At 44.4% G+C, this 12,561-nt stretch overlaps 1 protein-coding gene across 3 annotated transcripts in view; it reads left to right on the forward strand.

Moving 5' to 3' along the window:
• Window positions 1–12,561, forward strand: part of Cep85 (centrosomal protein 85) — a 43,327-nt gene that overhangs the window by 22,248 nt on the left and 8,518 nt on the right. For 2 of the 3 annotated variants that reach the window (XM_052715136.1, XM_052715135.1), the window contains exons 5-11: window positions 1,257–1,390; window positions 1,881–1,998; window positions 4,191–4,376; window positions 8,775–8,927; window positions 9,421–9,575; window positions 10,926–11,019; window positions 11,884–11,934. In XM_052715136.1, coding sequence (XP_052571096.1) covers window positions 1,257–1,390; window positions 1,881–1,998; window positions 4,191–4,376; window positions 8,775–8,927; window positions 9,421–9,575; window positions 10,926–11,019; window positions 11,884–11,934 — 891 coding nt within the window. Of the gene's footprint in view, window positions 1–1,256; window positions 1,391–1,880; window positions 1,999–4,190; window positions 4,377–8,774; window positions 8,928–9,420; window positions 9,576–10,925; window positions 11,310–11,883; window positions 11,935–12,561 lie in introns of those variants that run through there. The other variant, XM_052715137.1, reaches the window with a different exon arrangement.

Here is a 12,561-nt window from a genome sequence, read left to right on the forward strand (position 1 = left end):
ACTCATATGCTGGTTCCTTTCACGTACAGATTTGTACTTAATTCTTTTTTGTTTTTCGAGACAGGGTTTCTCTGTGTAGCTTTGCGCCGTTCCTGGATCTGGCTCTGTAGACCAGGCTGGCCTCGAACTCACAAAGATCTGCCTGCCTCTGCCTCCCGAGTGCTGGGATTAAAGGCGTGTGCCACCACCGCCCGGCTGTACTTAATTCTATAGTACCTGATCAGCTAATGGTAGAAATTTAACAGGCTTGTAGACTGAATCTGCTCAGGGTCACAACAAAGGTAAGTGACAGAACTAAGCTTTGAAGATCATGGTTTTGGTTTTTGAGACAGGGTTTCTCTATGTAGTCTTAGTTGTCCTGGAGCTTGCTATGTAGACCAGGCTGGTCTTGAACTCACAAAGATCCACCTGCCCCTGCCTCCTCAGTGCTGGGATTAAAGGCCACCATGCCCAGCCCTAAAGATCATTTTTGAGGGGCCAGTGAGATTGGTCAGCGGGTGAAGGCACTGCTGTACAAGCCTGGAACATGAATTCCATCCCCAGACTCCAGGACATCCACACATGTTCTTGCTTGTTCTCTCTCTCTCTCTCTCTCTCTCTCTCTCTCTCTCTCTCTCTCTCTCTCTCTCTCTCTCTCTCTCGCACACGCACACACACTCGCTCACTCACAATCAACATTTGAAGTGGGTGTGGTGTCGAATGCCTGTTTCAGGAGGCAGAGGCAGGAATTGGAACCAGTTTGATCCACATAGTGAGTTCCAGACTAACTAGGACTGTGTGTCTAGCTAGACCCTGCCTCAAAAAAAAAAAAAAAAAAAAAAAAAAAAAAACAACCCAGCAGTGTCAGAATAGAGAATGTCTTTGAATTCTTGGTTGGTGTTTTGTTTTGGGTTTGTTTGTTTGTTTGTTTGTTTGTTTTTGTTTTGTTAAGCCCTACCACACCCCAACCCCACTTTGTGCTGCTAAAGAGTGAGAAGGAAGGAAATGGTATATTCTCCTTCTCTGGTCTGTGAGCTCCTGATTTAATAACTGACCTTAGAAACTAGAGACTTCCTGAGCAGAGTGTTTAGTTGGCAGACATCCCCCGTGGCAAGTTCTTCCCAGTCATGCATCAGAGCTAAAATTATTTTAAAAACATTGACTTTATCAGGCAGAGCCAGACTAGACCTTGACTTCCAATTCTAACTGGGTACTGCTGAGGTGTTCCCAGGTACCTGTGGTCAGGCTCAAGCCCGGCTGGCCTGTTTGTCTTCCAGCTTCAGAATGGAGCCGTCTGTCACCATCCTGCTGCTTTTGCTCCTTTACTGCCCACCTTAGAGCCAGCACAGTGGATTAGCATCTTGAACAGTAATGAACATCTTCTGAAAGAAAAGGAGCTCCTCATTGACAAGTAAGATGGTGGGGTGCTGCTGCAAGACCAGGCTTTGCTCTTGGGTCTCCCAGGGAGGTGCCTAATGAGGTCTTCCAAGGGCAGGTTATGCCTCTCTCCCCCCCCCCCCTTTACTTAACCCTTGTTTAGACCCATGCTTTGCCTCAAGGTAGAGCCTGGCTGAAGGGCAGTTTAGTCTTGCCTGTTATTAATGTGGTAGGCCAGTCTCTCTGTAGGGCCTCTGTGGAGGACTTACAGGGGATGACTGGTTTACTGCAAATCTTTGTTCATTTTTCCCCTTAATTTTTTTCTCATTTGATCCTACCTTTTCAGCAAAATATAATGTCCATCATACATTTGTGGTATTGTGGTGTAGCACACATAGCTGCCTTCCAAAATGGGATATCTAGAATCAAGGTCTAGGATTGTTACCCTTCTATCTAAGGAAAGGGGCTTATTCTGTAAAGTAGTTTAATGTCGGGATCTCAGATCTGACTGTTGGCTTTTGCAGGCAGAGGAAACATATCTCTCAGTTGGAGCAGAAAGTACGAGAGAGTGAACTACAAGTCCACAGTGCCCTTTTGGGTCGTCCTGCCCCTTTTGGAGATGTCTGCTTATTGAGGCTCCAGGTAAATATAGCTCCCAGGGTAGCACTCTTCTTACTATAATTTAGTATTTTCCCTGTGCTTAGATATCCAGGAAATAGAGAAGGAATCAAGATAACAAAGGTGCCCTGCTCTTAAAGAGTAAACATCTTAAATTTTCCTGGACTCTGGTGAGGTTAGAAAAGGCTTCAGGGGAACACCAGGTGAGAGACCAGATGTCTTGGTATCGAAGATACTTGGGGAGGAAAGGAAGGCAAAGCGCTTTAGTAAGGTCCTAGCATTGCATAATATTCTTAGAAGTCTTTGTGTTTTATTATCTTTGTTTGTATAAAAGATTTTTAAAAAAAAAGATTTATTTATGGGTATGAATGTGTTGCCTGCATGTATTATGACAGCATTCATGCATGATGCCCGAGGAAGTCAGAAGAGGGTGTGCAAAAGCAACAAGTAATCTAAAATGATGTGCCATTTCTCCAGCTCTTGTAGATGACTGTTGTGACTACATGTATGTCTATGTACCGCTTGCATGCCTAGTGTCTGTGGAGGCCAGAAGAGGGCATATAAACTCCCTGAATTTAGAGTTAACAAATGGTTGTAAGCTGTTATGTGGGTTCTAGAATCAAAGCTAGGTCCTTTGGAAGAGCATCCAGTGCTGAGCCATCTCTACAGCCTTATTTTCAGAAGTCTTTTTATTTAGTTGGTTTGTTTATTGTAGCACGAATCTTAAAAGTTCTTATTAATAAAAACAAACCCGGAGCCAGGTATTGGGGCGAACGCTGGGAGATCAGAGAGACAGAACAAGCCACAGCTTCCTCACCTCGCCAATTCCTCAGCTGATCCTGTTTCCTCAGACTGGAAGCTTCTGTGTCCTCATCCAAAATGGGTCTCAGCTGAACTGCTGCTCAAAAGCCTAAAAACTTAACCAGGCTCTAGTTCCTGGTTTTCACGCCTTATATACCTTTCTGCTTTCTGCCATCACTTCCTGGGATTAAAGGCGTGTGTCACCATGCCTGGCTGTTTCCAGTGTGGCCTTGAACTCACAGAGATCCAGACGGAGCTCTACCTCTGGAATGCTAGGATTAAAGGTGTGTGTGCCACTATTTTCTGGCCTCTATATCTAGTGGCTGTTCTGTTCTCTGACCCCAGATAAGTTTATTAGGGTGCATAATATTTTGGGGAACACAATATCACCAGTTTATTTGTTGTTTTTTCAGGACAGGGGTTCTCTGTTGTAGCCCTGGCTGTCCTGGAACTCCTCTCTGTAGACCAGGCTGGCCTCAAACTGCACAGCTACTACTAGACATTCTTAGAAGTCTCAGTCTGCCAGCCCTGGCCAAATAAAGAGCGGCAGAGGCCATGGGAGATTTAGAGCTGTTCTTATTTTTATTCTTTCATATCTAGGAACAGTTTAAAGAGAACCATATTCTCACTGAGAAAAACCATATTCTCACTAAGGTCAGTGTCCAGTAGGGTTGAGAAAGAATCTGCTTTGTCAACTAAATTTATGCAGTTTGTGCTTTTGAGTGATGAATATTAGATTATAGTATGAAGGCCTGTTTGATCTAACAGCATTAGAATATTCTCTGATTTACTGATGAAAACAGGTGTGAGTAGAGAGAGCTAGGCCTTAAACCAGTCTTGTGGTTTGTTTGTGGTCCTTCCTCTGTGGCATACATCCTTGGATATTACTGTAGTTTTTTGTTTTGATTTAATTTTATTTCTATTTTATGTCTTTTGAGTATTTTGTCTATCTGTATGTCTGTGTACCATGTGTGTGCCTGGTGCCCATGGAGGTCAGAAGGGGGCTTCAGATCTCCTGGAACCAGAATTACAGGTGGATGGATGTTAGCTGCTGTTTGGGTGCTGGGAACTGAACCCGGGTCCTCTGCAAGAGCAGCCAGTGCTCTTACTCATTGAGCCAAATCTCTACCCCCAGGTATTGATGTTAAAACAGTGGTTCTGAAACTTGATCGCACATCAGAGTCACTTGGAGGGCTGACAGCACAGATTACTAGAATCTGTCCCTAGTATTTCTGATTCAGTGGACCAATGAGTAAGATTCCAAAACTTAACAGATTCCAGTAACATGTGATACTGACTCTTGGTCCTGGAGAAGCATGCCTGAAGAAACACTGGAGGATGATACTTGACCTAGAGCATGATGGGAAATGTGTAATTACAAGGAACCAGTTACATCTTAAGAATGTTTTTGGCAGGAGTTGCAGCGAGAGAACACTTTCTTACGGGCACAGTTTGCACAGAAGACAGAAGCCTTGAGCAAAGAAAAGATGGAGCTTGAAAAGAAACTCTCTGCTTCAGAAGTTGAAATTCAGCTCATCAGGGAATCTCTCAAAGTGACACTACAGAAGCATTCGGAGGAGGGGAAGAAACAGGAAGAAAGGGTGAGCTGAGAAGCTGATGGCTCTAACCCACGAGAGAGTTTGGTAGTCGGTCTTCTTTGCCAAATAGTCTCTAGTCTGTTCCCCGAATCAGAGAAGCCAGTTAGGTGGGACTCCCCATTGGCTTCTCACCCAGCACCAGTCTGGAGATGGAACTCTACTTTCCTGCCTCATTTCTCCAAGATTACTCAAGTCAGGGAGAGGTGAACAGTCCCTCGCTAGCCCAAGGTCTTTTGGAGGGAAACCAGCCAGGGCAGTTGTGTCAGATTGCACATTGCAAGAGGTTTAAGTGCCTGTGGTAACCTTAACTCCATTCAGTCTGCTTTCTCTTCATCCTCATGGAAAGAAGAGAAAGATGTCATGATTGCAGCTAGATTGTGAGTTGGTTGGTGTTCTTAGAATTCCTTAGTAGAAAATTGCTCACCATTGGGGAAGATCTTTTAAAATGTTGGGGTTCTGTTGGTACTCCAATTCACAGCTTTCTCTAAAATGTTCTTGGGGGACTAATTTAGCTCTAGGCTACTTGTATCAAAACAAGTTACAACAGTGCATTTTTAAAGTCTCATTTGTTTATTATGGGGCAAGTACACAGAGGACAACCTATGGGAATTGGTTCTCTTCTTCCATTCTGTGGGTCCTGGGAATTGAACTCAGGTCTTCAGACTTGGTGGCAAGTGCCTTTACCCACTGAGATATTTCACCAGCTTTTTTTGGGAATGGAAATCTCACTGTGTTGTCCAGACTGGCCTTGTTTTCATAGAAAATCACCTGCTTCTGCCACACTAGGCTTTCTTCTGCCTTTGCATTCAGTCCAAGACCCCAGCCCATGTGTGACACCAACCACATAGGTTTTGTCTTTCCAGCTCAGGTAACCTAATCTAGTTAAATCCCTCACAGATGGCAAAGGCTCCTCTCCTCAGTGGTTCTGTATCCTGTCAAGTGGACAGCACTAACCACATGGTTGTTAAATTGTGGTGGGCAGTGAGCTAGCTCAGTGGGTGAAAGGCCTGATGACCTGAGTTCAGTCCCTAGTTCCCACAAGGGAGGGAGAGAACCAACTCCTGAGAGTTATTCTCTATGTGTGCCCACATATACATAGCATACACATACACAATAATTAATAAAATAAGGTTAAAGGGAAGGAATGTTAGGCATGATGATGCATGACTTTAATCCCAACACTCAGGAGGCAGAGGCAGACATATTTCTGTGAGTTTGTGACCAGCCTGGTCTCTACAGCAAGTTCTAGGCTAACTAAGGCTACATAGTGAGACCCTGTCACCAAAAAATGAGACAGGCTTGGCCTTTGAATTCTCAGTGCTGACAGCCAACAGGATCTAGAGTCTTGACGTTGTACGTAGATTTTTACTTAGACTTGTTCTCAGCCCTATACTGCACCCTGTCTCTTGCCAAGGATTAATGTTTGTGGGTCTTCAAGCCTCTCATTTGATCTCTCAGGTGTATATAGTTCAAGTTTCTTGTTGGGAAAGCCTCCATGGGGATGGTTAACTTGCATTGAAATTAACAATGAATTCCCTGAATTTTCAGGTCTGTAACTGAGAAGACCTGCCTTCAGAGGTGCCTGGTGCTTTAAGAACAGAAGCTCATGGGAGTGGTCTGTAACTCCCATGAAGGTTAAATCCTCTGCCATGAGTGGTTTATCTCTCTCTGCATACTTTGAAAACATGTTAAAATATCATATACATTTTATTTTAAAGATTACATTTATGTGTGTGAATATATGCCACATACGTGCAGGTTCCTGCAGATGCCCTAAGAAAGCCTTGGCTCTTCTGGAACTGGAGTTACAGGAGGTTATGAGCTGCCTGACATGGGTGCTCTTAACTGCCCAGCCATTTCAGCAGCCCCTGGTTTCTTGGGTTTGTGTGTGTGTGTGGGGGGGGGGGGGGTTGTTTTTTGGAGGGTTTTTTTTTTCTTTGTTTTTTGTTTTATTTTGTGTGTGGTGTGTGTGTGTGTGTGTGTGTGTGTGTGTGTGTGTGTGTGTGTGTGTGTAGAGGGTGCTGGGTAACCCTGGAGCTAGAGTTAGAGGTGGTTGTGAGCTGCCTGATGTGGGTGCTGGGAACCAAACTCAGGTCCTCTAGAAGAGCAGGAGCAGTCCTCTCACCCATTGAGCTGACTTCCCAGCCTCCATGTGGTATCCCCTCTTTTTTTTTTTTGAGATAGTCAAGACTTAGAGTAATCTAGCCTTCACCATGTAGTTCAGGCTGGCCTCAGACTTGAGGCAGTCCTTCCACTTGAGAACTACACAGACTAGGAGTATATGTAGATTCCCACACCCACACACATACTTTTGTCTCCTTTCTTGCTATCTTCCTGTGGAGCCCTGGCTGGTCTCAGCTCAAGAAGGTCCACTAGTCTCCTACTCCTGAGTGGTAGAGTTAGAAGAATGTGCCACCACACCCAGCTTATCTGCCTTTTTTTTTAAACGTTAATACTCTATGGTTTTTTGTTTTTTGTTTTTTTCAAGACAGGGTTTCTCTGTGTAGTTTTGCGCCTTTCCTGGAACTCGCTCTGTAGACCAGGCTGGCCTCGAACTCACAGAGATCCACCTGCCTCTGCCTCCCGAGTGCTGGGATAAAAGGTGTGCGCCACCAACGCCCAGCCTACTTTATGTTTACATGTGGATCACTTTACCTTTTTGGCTTTTACTCTAGAACTGGTTTATCATCATTTTTCAGTGAACATCCCAGGTGATTTTGGTACAAACTAAACTGAGAACTACAGGTTTAGAGCTGGATGGTTACAGCTTATACCTGGGATAAAGCTTTTATTTTATTATTTTTTTAAGATTTTATTATTTATATATATGAGTGCTTTATCTGCATGTACAACTTTTTGCCAGAAGAGGACATCAGATCCCACTAGAGATGGTTGTGAGCCACCATGTGGTTGCTGGGAGTTGAACTCAGGACCTCTGGAAGACCAGGCAGTGCTCTTAACCATTGAGCCATCTCTCCAGCCCCATGCTTTTATTTTCAAAGATTGTACTTGATATTGTCATGTCTTTGGATGGAAGAATAGGGTGTCTCTGCTCTCACATAATTCTCTGCCTCACTTTTCCTCTTCTTTTGTTCCCCCTCACTCCCTTATTTGTAAGCCAAAGAAAACATCTCCTTCCAGCAACACTTCAGTGAGTTCCTTCTGGGACAAGCATTATGCTATGCTTTAGGAATACGATAATGTAGCAGAATGGATATAATCCATAGAAATAGCCATTCCTTTCAAAGATTTACCTTATCAAACAAATGATTATGTTACAGCAGTGCTACAGTTTGGTTTGGTTTGGTTTGGTTTTAATGTATGCTGGTGCACCACATTCATGTAGTGCCCTTGGGGGTCAGAGGAAGGTGTCAAATCCCCTGGAACTGGAGGGACAGATGGTTGTGAGCCACTGTGTGAGTACTGGGAACAGAACCTGGGTCCTCTAAAGAGCAGCCAGTGCTCTGACTGCTGAGTCCTCCCTCCAGTCCAGAAACCAGTTTCACTTTTGTTGTTTTGTTTTTCAATTATTGCAAAGTAAATAAAATTTTCTTTTGGGGGGCATTTTTTGTTTGTTTGTTTGAGGCAAGATTTCTCTATGTAACAGCCCTGGCTGTCCTGATAATCACTTTGCAGACCAGGCTAGCCTCGAACTCACAGAGATCCACCTGCATCTGCCTCCTGAGTGCTGAGATTAAAGGTCTGTACCACTACCGCCTAGCATAAATAAATTTTTATTTAAGGGATTTTAATTCTTCTGCTGTCTGTCCAGGTCACTTGGGGTCAAGATTTCTATAAATAGCCCTTTCTCAAAGAAAGATGCTCAGTCTACTTGTGCTATCAGCCCTTTATTCTTTTTGGTTTTTCAAGACAGGGTTTCTCTGTGTAGCTTTGGTGCCTGTCCTGGAACTCACTCTGTAGCCCAGGCTGGCCTCGGACTCACAGAGATCCTCCTGCCTCTGCCTCCCGAGTGCTGGGATTAAAACAGTGTGCCACCACCGCCCGACTAAATTGGTTTTGTTTTGGTTTGGTTTGGTTTTGTTTTGGTTTTTCGAGACAGGGTTTCTCTGTCTAGTTTTGGTTTTGGTGCCTGTCCTGAATCTCACTCTGTAGACCAGGCTGGCCTTGAACTCATAGAGATCCACCTGGCTCTGCCTCCCGAGTGTTTGATTAAAGGCATGCGCTACCACTGCCAGGCTCTTAGGTGCTCTTTATCCCTACCCTTGACTGGAAAGTTCAGGAATGTTACCTCTGTAGTTTATGTTCCAGTCCAAATGGCTAAGGTTACTTAGCTTCCTGTCTTCAGGAAAGAACACATGTACCTCTAAGGGCAGTCACTGAAAAATGTTCATAGCCTTAGAGGAATAAATAGAAACAGATTTTTGACATTTCTTTCACTAGGTCAAAGGCCGTGATAAACATATCAATAATTTGAAAAAGAAATGTCAGAAGGAATCAGAGCAGAACCGGGAGAAGCAGCAGCGTATTGAGACGTTGGAACGCTATCTGGCTGACCTACCCACCCTTGAAGATCATCAGAAGCAGACCGAGCAGGTAGCAGCAATCTCTAGCTGTACCGGGAGCAAGCAGGGAGTGGCCAGGGAGGGGGCCATTCTCATTATCTGACTTATTGAAAGGACTATCTCAAAGGAGTCATGTCCAGCTAGATTCACAACTGGATGATTTTTTTTTTTTTTTTCTTTTAGATACAGTCTCTTGGTGTAGTCCTTACTGTCCTGGAACTTACTATGTAGACCAGGCTGGCCTCGAACTCACAGAGATCGCCTACCTCTGCTTACTAAGTGCTGGGATTAAAGGTGTGTGTCACCACACCAGCCTTGTTTTGTTTCTTGGAGACAAGGTCTCATTGTAAATCCCTGGCTGGTCTAGAACTCACTATGTAGAGCAGACTGGCTGAACTCACAGAGGTCTGCCTGCCTCTTGCAGGGACTAAAGGCATGTGCTACCTACCATACCCAGCTTAAGGACTGCTGTTTGAGATCGCCACTCAGTCTTCCTTAGCTAAGCATGGGGTCCTGTCTCTTAGCTTAAGGATGCAGAGTTGAAGAACACAGAACTGCAAGAGAGAGTGGCTGAGCTGGAGACTTTGCTGGAGGATACCCGGGCAACCTGCAGAGAGAAGGAGGTTCAGCTGGAAAGCCTGAGACAGAGAGAAGCAGAATTCTCCTCTGCTAGACATAGGTAATGCCCTTTAGACTTGAGGGAAGGAGAGGGTTTTCTTCTGGTGCAGTGTTAACTACCCTGCTTGCTTACTTATTTTAAGTGAATGTGCAAACCCCCCTCTCTTAGAGCTTTGTTTTCTTTGGATTGTGACTAATAGGAAAGTTGCTTATGGGCAGAAATCTTGTCTTTGTGGTGTAGTGGGGTTTATCATAGTGTGATTGGGAAAACACTTCTGGGTTTTTATTCTGTGAAGAGACACCACGACCATGGCAGCTCTTATAAAGGAAAACATTTAATTAGAGTGGTATGCTCTTTTGGAGGTTCAGTCTATTATCTTCATGATGGGGAGTATGGCAGCGTGCAGGTAGAGATGGTGCTAGAGCTGAGAGTCCTCTATCTTGCAGGCAACAGGAAGTCCTCTGCAGGGAGAGTATGCTTTCATAATGGCTGAAGCATGTCTCCAAGCCAAGTTTGATTTCTTATGCAGCCCAAGACATCCTGACTAGGGATGGTACTGTCTGCAGTCAATCTCCTCTAGAAAACTGAAGAGTCAAGGCTTTGAGGGTTCCTTAAATGAATTCCCCTAAGATGTCGTACATCAAGATGACTTGTACCAAGGTGACAAGTAAAGATAACTTAGGACAGGGACGAAGCTGGCTCTGCTGTAAACACCATGTACCAAGAAAAGAAAGATGAGTTTTGTTTTGTGTCTTGCTCTGTATCCCACCTTGACTGAATGCTGTTGTGAAATCCAGCAAATCCCCCTGTCTCTTTTCCAGAACATACTGGAATTTCAGGCATATACCACCATGCTCAGCTAAAAGAGTTCTTGTATATTCTTCAAATTTTATTTATTTATTTGGTTTTTTTGAGACAGGGTTTCTCTGTAAAAAACAGTCCTAGCTGTTCTGGAACTCACTCTGTAAACCAGGCTAGCCTCAAACTCACAGAGATCCCCCTGCCTCTGCCTCCCAAGTGCTGGGATTAAAGGTGTGCACCACCACTGCCCAGCTCAAATTTTATTTTTTAATATCAAAACAGAATACAAGAGTCTTTGGCAAATAAAGATTGAGAGGGGGAGGTGGGGGGGGAGCAGGAGAAGGGAAGAAAGGGATCTTTGATTGGTGTGTAAAATGAATGGAAAAAAAAAAAAGAATTGATGGTATATTGTATAGATTCTGGCCCCTAGCAGAGGAAACCAAATACACTGAGTATCGTCTGTCAGGGACGCCCTGTATCACATCATCCTCAGCTGTGGGTAGGAAGGTGGAACTGTTTTGCTCCAAAGACATAGTAAATAACAGAACCAAGAATTAAAGCCATAATGGTTCTGATTTCATAGTTCTAGAAGAAGACATTGTCTTTCAGCTTGCAAGATAAACAGTCTGTGGAGGGTGCCAGTGGAGAAGGTTTCACAGTGGAAATGGAATCCCAGCAGAAGGAATGTGATTCCCTCCGAAAGGTGATTAAGGGTATCTGGGCTCTGGCTTGGATAGGCTGGGAGGAGAGAAGAGATTGTGTACTGGGAAGGAATCAGGAATTCTGTCTTAAGCCATCTAGGATCTGTTCCCAAAAGCTTTTCTCTCTTCTGAGAAGTCAGCCCTGTATAGTAAGTTTGCATTTTAGTTATTCAGTCTTATGACAAGCAAGTTGCTTATCAGGAATACATGCAGAAGTTAGGAGCAACATGCCATCAGATGAACCAAAATGATGTACTGAAGCCCAGGTACACTGCAGCTCTGGTTCAGGGCCTGGAGAGACAATGTTCATCAAAACATTGTAACCGGTGAGGTGGACAGTTTCTCAACTCAGCAAATAATAGAGATCCGGTAACCTGCTGGTGAAACAGGTTACAGGTCAGCAGAAATGGTTCAGGGATTATGTGAGCTATTGAGGCACAGAAAGCTGAGACAGTTTAGGTTCTCTCCTTTAGTAGATCACTGACCAAATCTCTAAACCCATACCCATGGTAGCCCTGGATAGGGAGACTCAGAAAGCTGAATTTGTCCTTTTTCCTGAAGAACCACCATGTGTACTGGGTGTGTATAAAGTTAATTCCACTGACCTGCAGTCATTAGGTGAGGGTCCCCCACCCCAGAAGTGCTCATGGGGACTGTCAAGTTCCTCTGTAAGACTTGTTATGACGAGAGCACCGAGTCCCAGGGCTGTGAAAGTAGACAACGAAGATCAGGAGTCCCAGTTAGATTTCTGTAGGTCGTGCTAACCGATCCTCACCCTGGTCTTACAATGCTGGCATTGGATCAAAGATCCTCATACACATCAGCTTTGTGCTTTTGTAGCCTTTCTTGATAACTTTGCCTTTCAGATGGTGGAGAGGCAACAGCTGAAGATAGAGCAGCTGCACTCTCAAGTCCAGGTGAGCAGGAGGCTTTGTGCGGGGGGGGGGGGGGGGGGGGGGGGGGGGGGATATATAGAACTTAACTGATGGAAGCTTGGGATTCAGCTTAACATTTCATTGCCTTCTCTGCCATGTGGTATGCTTGTTGTTTGGTATACAAGAAGAACGAAACAGTGCTTTTGGACCTCCTGTCTTGTTTAGAAGACAGATGATAGACATTTCAGCACAGTTCTCTGAGAGCCAGGTTCATACCACCTTAGCGGGTGAACTCAGGAGAGTCTGTGTGAGCAGGGGAGGTCAAGGACAAGTTTCTGGAGATCCTGAGCATGAATGATGAGACATTAGCCAGGTAAAGAGCACCTGAGTAGGATGGAACTGGAAATCCTGTAGGAGGAACATCAAGGTTTAAATGTGGAACAGCATGGTTTAAACATGAACCTGTAAAGCAGTTTGATACTATTGAAGTGCAGCCATGTACTGCTTACCCGTGGGGCTACATTTTGAGAAACGTGCACTTAGATGATTTCATCTTTGTGAGCATTAGAGTATACTATTAAGACACTTCATCACTAGACTGTGTCTTACAGGACCTCACTGTCCTATATGCAGTCCATCATTGGTCAAAACATCTTAGGCAGTGCATGA

The sequence above is a fragment of the Peromyscus californicus genome, unplaced genomic scaffold (genome assembly GCF_007827085.1).
Source record: "Peromyscus californicus insignis strain IS unplaced genomic scaffold, ASM782708v3 Scaffold_5__1_contigs__length_169319896, whole genome shotgun sequence".
NCBI classification, from domain to species: Eukaryota; Metazoa; Chordata; class Mammalia; order Rodentia; family Cricetidae; genus Peromyscus; species Peromyscus californicus.